Source organism: Cherax quadricarinatus, chromosome 7 (genome assembly GCF_038502225.1).
Source record: "Cherax quadricarinatus isolate ZL_2023a chromosome 7, ASM3850222v1, whole genome shotgun sequence".
In the NCBI taxonomy this organism is placed as follows: domain Eukaryota; kingdom Metazoa; phylum Arthropoda; class Malacostraca; order Decapoda; family Parastacidae; genus Cherax; species Cherax quadricarinatus.
The window spans coordinates 23,200,284-23,209,027 of NC_091298.1; the positions used below are offsets into that span (position 1 = coordinate 23,200,284).

The 8,744-nt window shown below is 40.7% G+C and overlaps 1 protein-coding gene across 1 annotated transcript in view; it reads right to left on the bottom strand.

Moving 5' to 3' along the window:
- The window catches only part of LOC128687001 (putative neural-cadherin 2), a 1,231,968-nt gene that overhangs the window by 158,379 nt on the left and 1,064,845 nt on the right, over positions 1 to 8,744 (bottom strand). The window contains exon 14 of the mRNA XM_070082105.1: positions 2,879 to 3,028. Within this exon, the coding sequence (XP_069938206.1) occupies positions 2,879 to 3,028 (150 nt within the window). The remainder of the gene's footprint in view (positions 1 to 2,878; positions 3,029 to 8,744) is intronic.

Here is an 8,744-nt window from a genome sequence, read left to right on the forward strand (position 1 = left end):
CTCCAGTCAACACGGAGTCATCTCAAACGTCAGGTGTTCAACACACCTCCAGAGAATCTGCCGAGTCATTTTGGCGGCAGCCGAAGTGCCAGAACTGGCTCAAATGGAGCAGAGCTTTTGAGAGCTGAAAGCCTCACACCAGAGAAAACACCGGCCCCGACACCACTTCAATAGAAGACGTGGTGTACTAAGCTGCAGGACGTCCACGACGACTGTAACTAAGTGCTACACCTTTTGTACTGAAGACTCACCCTGCCCTTGTCACAGGGCTACCCCGCTACAGGGCTGTGAGCGGTACTCCACTTGACCTTCAAAACTAGGGACGCAAAGCCCATGATGATTCTCTTCAAATCTCCTGTTCTCTCTAGGCTGGAATACTGCTGTACACTAACTGCCCCCTTCTAGGCAGGCGATATTGCTGACCTGGAGAATGTACTGAGAACTCACGGCACACATAAGTACGATAAAGCACCTAAATTACTGGGAACGGTTAAAGTCCCTTGATCTGCACTCCCTGGAACCCAACCGAGAAAGATACATGATACTATACACTTGGAAAATCATAGAAGGATTAGTACCAAACCTACATTCCCTACGAAAGCAAAAGACTCTGCAGGAGATGCAACATTCCCCAATGAAAAGCAGGGACGCCACGAGTACACTAAGCGACAACACAATAAATGTCAGGGGCCCAAGACTGTTCAACTTCTTTCCAGCATACGCAAGGGGGATTACCAGCAGACCCTTGGCTGTCTTCAAGAAGGCACTGGACAGACACCTAAAGTCAGTACATGATCAGCCGGGCAGTGGTTCGTACGTCAGTTTACGTGCGGCCAGCAGTAACAGCCTGGTTGACCAGACCCTGATCCACCACGAGGCCTGGTCTCAGACCGGGCCGCGGGGAGGTTGACCCCGAAACCTTGTAAACGTTACAACAACTGACACGAAAGTTCACCGTGCCCTTGCTATAGGGCTGTAAACGGTACATCACTAGTACCAACTCCGACACACCCCGGGAGCCACTACCGGGTCACCACATGGTGAAGACCGTCCTGGCGATCCTACATGAACATGACTTCTCTAATTTTCTCTGCCGTTGTGTTAACAGTGGTACAGGTGAACCGAAATGTCTTAATGAGGTTCCTCCTCTATTTTTTTTAAGCAGATTTTTCCTGCAACAATGTTGTGATTTATTTCCTAGCACAGGCTGGATTAAGATAGAGCTTTAAAAAGAGATATAATAGAGTTCAACGCCAGGAGAAAGAGGGAGCCAAGTAGTGGTCAGGAAAACCACCAGGCCAGACGCTCAGAATCAAACCATACCCCCGGCCGGGATTGAACCCGCGGTCATAGAGTCTCAAAACTCCAGCCCGTCGCGTTAGCCACTAGACCAGGTCTGGTCTAGTGGCTAACGCGACGGGCTGGAGTTTTGAGACTCTATGACCGCGGGTTCAATCCCGGCCGGGGGTATGGTTTGTTTGCAATCGTGTCATTACGATTTCTTAAGCTCAGAATCAACTCCTGCTGTCATATGTAGGTGAGCGCGCGCGCACGCACACATTCTTGTAGAAGGAAGCACCTGCTCTGAAGACACACCTATGAAAGAACGTCAAAAATAAGAGATGAAGAGGTTCGCAATGATATTATTCACTCAGTTAAGACGACTGAACAATACGGAGAAAAGGATAGGAAACGACCGACATTAAAAGGTAAATGGATCAGGGAATGCTAGATGAAATGACAGAGTGAACAAGAATAGATTGTTCCAGAGACTAATAAAGATCACAATTAGAAGTTATAAACAAGTCTCAGGACTGACATGCGTGAAGAAGTGACAGACAGACTCCATACACAGCTTTAGGAATAACTATGATAGAGGTCACAAGGCTAGAAGTAAAGTGAACCCAGCCACGGCCAGTTAAGAGGCGAGGCCAAACAACCAAGAACAGGAGATACGTACGTTCGCGCACGCACACTCTTTCCTTTATTATATTTCCTAATTTTAAAAATACAATTAGGTCTAATAAACTTGGTTGTTTTCTCATTATCTTCGTTTTGTGTTCCACCTCTAAGCGCTTTGTAAAATAAAGGTCTTCATTCTCTTGGCCATTACAATGTATTACTGTTACGAGAAGTGTTAGCAAAGTAACTTTGTTTAAGTTAGACTTTTGAAGGAAAATACACAGTCAGTTTTATTTCCAAAATTATTTTTCTCGTGTCCTTGTAATATTCAACTGATTTCGTTAAAATACAAGTTATTTTCTACCGAAAATGACAAATTCTCCAGCATCGTACTTACAAAAACTTTCATATCAATAAAATCTTGCAGAAGTAGTTACGTGTTGGTCGCTGTGCGAGTCTGAGGAAGGTATTCTCATGTCCTATATAACCAGCCTCCTCTACCTCACTGACCACAAGACGAATTGTAATAGAGTACAGAATAAATTTCAACTGCAGGTTGATGTCAACACTGAAACTTTGAAGTCAGAAGAGGAATTAAAGTCATCGTATGGACAATGATAAGACGAATCAGACACATGTGCAACACCTAGGTATCTTTATTTCAACAACAGCTTTGAAAGTTTCATACCTATCACAAGAGTCGTTCTCTACTTACTGCACAGCTACCAGGATTCCAAAATATAACAGCACTACGTTGAAAGCCGCTCTGAGGTTCCATTGTTAGGTTTTCAGTGTTAAGTTTTGAAGCTGATCGGAAGACGTATTAACAACTTTTGCACAAGCCCCATATACATATATATATTAGTGGAATATTCCCAGCCAGCTCAGAACTAATATTTACACGATATTTACCTTTGAAAATAAATTATATTTTATTTTTATTAAACGTTAAGGCTGCAGTTTCGAAGATGCTCACCTTGTCTGAGACTTGAACCTTGAAGCGGAAGCCCTGCCGCTGGATGGGATCCTCGTAGTCTAGGCTCTTCACTGCCTGCAGAGCACCGCTACCCTGGTCGGAACCCACCAGTCGGAACCTCTCCCAGCCGTACCCACTGTCCGCCAGGATCTGCAGAAGCACAAGTCAATAACAATATTAATGAAAAGACGGGATCAGGACAAGCTTTTAATATGAAAACGTTTCGCTCTTCGTAGAACTTGACTCAGCACTACATACAGCGAGATGTTGTCATAACATTTACTCTGCACGTGTCTTTTTTCTTCATAAATGTCAGCAATGCAGTGTTGTATCCATCAATGTTCACAGTGTTCAAGTGATCACTGACGTCAAGCATTACTCTGCACGACTGAAGTCTCCATGAAGTCTCAGAATTACTCCAGGATGGTACCTCGCCATCTGGAAGAAATATGTCGTTATACGAGGAAATATGTTGTAACATGATCTCGCCATCTGGAAGAAGTAATATTATTACTTTTGTATGTAATAAGGCTTACCAAGCACTGAAACTTTATTATATACACAAACTAAGCATGTTTCTGTCGCCGCTCTATCAGAGAGAGAGAGAGAGAGAGAGAGAGAGAGAGAGAGAGAGAGAGAGAGAGAGAGAGAGAGAGAGAGAGAGAGAGAGAGAGAGAGAGAGAGTATTCCTCGTATCCCACCAGCCCAGCCTCTCATAACTCAATCCAGACAACATTCAATAGCTTCAGAAGTGACAAAAAGGAACAATACCGCGACTGGAACAATACACGGGTAGTTAAATCAATGTAATTTATATTTCTAACTCCTGCCTTTTGTTGCATATTCCCCTCAAGGAAGGTTCCTTGATGTTGGTGAGGGCTCTTGATTTAGGAAATTGGATCTGTGCTCCAGTTCCCCGAATTAAGCCTGAATGCCTTCCACATCCCCCCCCCAGGCGCTGTATAATCATCCGGGTTTAGCGCTTCCCCTTGATTATAATAATAATTGTTGCATATTCTGTTTTCCCTCTAACTGTCCAGCTGTTAACTATGCCAACTCTCTGCTACTCCAACTTGCAACTGCTGCTGCCTCTGTCAAATGCTTAAAGTACTACAAATCTTTAAGAACCAGCACGTAAGAGAGAAGCTTATGTCGAAGTTTCGGTCCGACTTGGACCTGTAAATGGTCCAAACAGGTAAAACTGGTCAATTAACAAGAACTCACTTAAAATTAAGCCCTTTCTAAAATTTTCTCTTATACGTTTAAAGATATATTTTTTCATTTATGTTAATGTACGAATTAATAATTTTACACCAAAAGAACCTTAGGAAACTTACCTACCCTTATTATAACAAGCGTAATTTAATTTAGCTTAATCCAGCTAAATATGTTTTAGATAAGTTTACAATAATTTATTAATGAACAAACACAATGAAGTATTTTTTTTTGTTTGGTTCAGAATGATTTTTGCGAAATTATTGCATACACAAATTTTCGCTTGTCTTATACGGCAAGACGAGCGTTGCTATTTAAGCCAAAATAACAAGTTTTACCAATTCGGCACGACACACACACACACACACACACAGGGGTCAATCCTAGGACCAGTGCTGTTTCTGGTATTTGTGAACGACATGACGGAAGGAATAGACTCCGAGGTGTTCCTGTTTGCAGATGACGTGAAGTTGATGAGAAGAATTCATTCGATCGAAGACCAGGCAGAACTACAAAGGGATCTGGACAGGCTGTAGACCTGGTCCAGCAATTGGCTCCTGGAGTTCAATCCCATCAAGTGCAAAGTCATGAAGATTGGGGAGGGGCAAAGAAGACCGCAGACGGAGTACAGTCTAGGGGGCCCAGAGACTACAAACCTCACTCAAGGAAAAAGATCTTGGGGTGAGTATAACACCAGGCACATCTCCTGAAGCGCACATCAACCAAATAACGGCTGCAGCATATGGGCGCCTAGCAAACCTCAGAACAGCATTCCGACATCTTAATAAGAAATCGTTCAGGACCCTGTACACCGTGTACGTTAGGCCCATATTGGAGTATGCGGCACCAGTTTGGAACCCACACCTAGCCAAGCACGTAAAGAAATTATAGAAAGTGCAAAGGTTTGCAACAAGACTAGTCCCAGAGCTAAGAGGTATGTCCTACGAGGAGAGGTTAAGGGAAATCAACCTGACGACACTGGAGGGCAGGAGAGATAGGGGGGACATGATAACGACATACAAAATAATGAGAGGAATTGACAAGGTGGACAAAGACAGGATGTTCCAGAGACTGGACACAGCAACAAGGGGACACAGTTGGAAGTTGAAGACACAGATGAATCACAGGGATGTTAGGAAGTATTTCTTCAGCCACAGAGTAGTCAGGAAGTGGAATAGTTTGGGAAGCGAAGTAGTGGAGGCAGGATCCATACATAGATTTAAGCAGAGGTATGATAAAGCTCACGGTACATGGAGAGTGGCCTAGTAGCGACCAGTGAAGGGGCGGGGCCAGGAGCTTGGACTCGACCCCTGCAACCTCAACTAGGTGAGTACACACATACACGCATATATATATATATATATATATATATATATATATATATATATATATATATATATATATATGTATATATATATATATATATATATATATATATATATATATATATATATATGTATTTATATTATATGCATATATATATATATATATATATATATATATATATATATATATATATATATATATATATGTATATATGTATATATATATATATATATGTATATATATATATATATATATATATATATATATATATATATATATATATATATATATATATATATATGTATTTATATATATATATATGTATATATATATATATATATATATATATATATATATATATATATATGTATTTATATGCATATATATATATATATATATATATATATATATATATATATATATATATATATATAAACACGCTAAGATAACAGGGATATCTTGCTACTCCTACTTACACTTTGGTCACACTTCACAGACACGCACATGCATATATATATATACATACATCTAGGTTTTTCTCTTTTTTCTAAATAGCTCTTGTTCTTTTTTATTTCTTCTATTGTCCATGGGGAAGTGGAAAAGAATCTTTCCTCCGTAAGCCATGCGTGTCGTATGAGGCGACTAAAATGCCGGGAGCAATGGGCTAGTAACCCCTTCTCCTGTATACAATTACTAAAAAAGAGAAGAAGAAAAACTTTATAAAACTGGGTTGCTTAAATGTGCGTGGATGTAGTGCGGATGACAAGAAACAGATGATTGCTGATGTTATGAATGAAAAGAAGTTGGATGTCCTGGCCCTAAGCGAAACAAAGCTGAAGGGGGTAGGAGAGTTTCAGTGGGGGGAAATAAATGGGATTAAATCTGGAGTATCTGAGAGAGTTAGAGCAAAGGAAGGGGTAGCAGTAATGTTAAATGATCAGTTATGGAAGGAGAAAAGAGAATATGAATGTGTAAATTCAAGAATTATGTGGATTAAAGTAAAGGTTGGATGCGAGAAGTGGGTCATAATAAGCGTGTATGCACCTGGAGAAGAGAGGAATGCAGAGGAGAGAGAGAGATTTTGGGAGATGTTAAGTGAATGTATAGGAGCCTTTGAACCAAGTGAGAGAGTAATTGTGGTAGGGGACTTGAATGCTAAAGTAGGAGAAACTTTTAGAGAGGGTGTGGTAGGTAAGTTTGGGGTGCCAGGTGTAAATGATAATGGGAGCCCTTTGATTGAACTTTGTATAGAAAGGGGTTTAGTTATAGGTAATACATATTTTAAGAAAAAGAGGATAAATAAGTATACACGATATGATGTAGGGCGAAATGACAGTAGTTTGTTGGATTATGTATTGGTAGATAAAAGACTGTTGAGTAGACTTCAGGATGTACATGTTTATAGAGGGGCCACAGATATATCAGATCACTTTCTAGTTGTAGCTATACTGAGAGTAAAAGGTAGATGGGATACAAGGAGAATAGAAGCATCAGGGAAGAGAGAGGTGAAGGTTTATAAACTAAAAGAGGAGGCAGTTAGGGTAAGATATAAACAGCTATTGGAGGATAGATGGGCTAATGAGAGCATAGGCAATGGGGTCGAAGAGGTATGGGGTAGGTTTAAAAATGTAGTGTTAGAGTGTTCAGCAGAAGTTTGTGGTTACAGGAAAGTGGGTGCAGGAGGGAAGAGGAGCGATTGGTGGAATGATGATGTAAAGAGAGTAGTAAGGGAGAAAAAGTTAGCATATGAGAAGTTTTTACAAAGTAGAAGTGATGCAAGGAGGGAAGAGTATATGGAGAAAAAGAGAGAAGTTAAGAGAGTGGTGAAGCAATGTAAAAAGAGAGCAAATGAGAGAGTGGGTGAGATGTTATCAACAAATTTTGTTGAAAATAAGAAAAAGTTTTGGAGTGAGATTAACAAGTTAAGAAAGCCTAGAGAACAAATGGATTTGTCAGTTAAAAATAGGAGAGGAGAGTTATTAAATGGAGAGTTAGAGGTATTGGGAAGATGGAAGGAATATTTTGAGGAATTGTTAAATGTTGATGAAGATAGGGAAGCTGTGATTTCGTGTATAGGGCAAGGAGGAATAACATCTTGTAGGAGTGAGGAAGAGCCAGTTGTGAGTGTGGGGGAAGTTCGTGAGGCAGTAGGTAAAATGAAAGGGGGTAAGGCAGCCGGGATTGATGGGATAAAGATAGAAATGTTAAAAGCAGGTGGGGATATAGTTTTGGAGTGGTTGGTGCAATTATTTAATAAATGTATGGAAGAGGGTAAGGTACCTAGGGATTGGCAGAGAGCATGCATAGTTCCTTTGTATAAAGGCAAAGGGGATAAAAGAGAGTGCAAAAATTATAGGGGGATAAGTCTGTTGAGTGTACCTGGTAAAGTGTATGGTAGAGTTATAATTGAAAGAATTAAGAGTAAGACGGAGAATAGGATAGCAGATGAACAAGGAGGCTTTAGGAAAGGTAGGGGGTGTGTGGACCAGGTGTTTACAGTGAAACATATAAGTGAACAGTATTTAGATAAGGCTAAAGAGGTCTTTGTGGCATTTATGGATTTGGAAAAGGCGTATGACAGGGTGGATAGGGGGGCAATGTGGCAGATGTTGCAAGTGTATGGTGTAGGAGGTAGGTTACTGAAAGCAGTGAAGAGTTTTTACGAGGATAGTGAGGCTCAAGTTAGAGTATGTAGGAAAGAGGGAAATTTTTTCCCAGTAAAAGTAGGCCTTAGACAAGGATGTGTGATGTCACCGTGGTTGTTTAATATATTTATAGATGGGGTTGTAAGAGAAGTAAATGCGAGGGTTTTGGCAAGAGGCGTGGAGTTAAAAGATAAAGAATCACACACAAAGTGGGAGTTGTCACAGCTGCTCTTTGCTGATGACACTGTGCTCTTGGGAGATTCTGAAGAGAAGTTGCAGAGATTGGTGGATGAATTTGGTAGGGTGTGCAAAAGAAGAAAATTAAAGGTGAATACAGGAAAGAGTAAGGTTATGAGGATAACAAAAAGATTAGGTGATGAAAGATTGAATATCAGATTGGAGGGAGAGAGTATGGAGGAGGTGAACGTATTCAGATATTTGGGAGTGGACGTGTCAGCGGATGGGTCTATGAAAGATGAGGTGAATCATAGAATTGATGAGGGAAAAAGAGTGAGTGGTGCACTTAGGAGTCTGTGGAAACAAAGAACTTTGTCCTTGGAGGCAAAGAGGGGAATGTATGAGAGTATAGTTTTACCAACGCTCTTATATGGGTGTGAAGCGTGGGTGATGAATGTTGCAGCGAGGAGAAGGCTGGAGGCAGTGGAGATGTCATGTCTGAG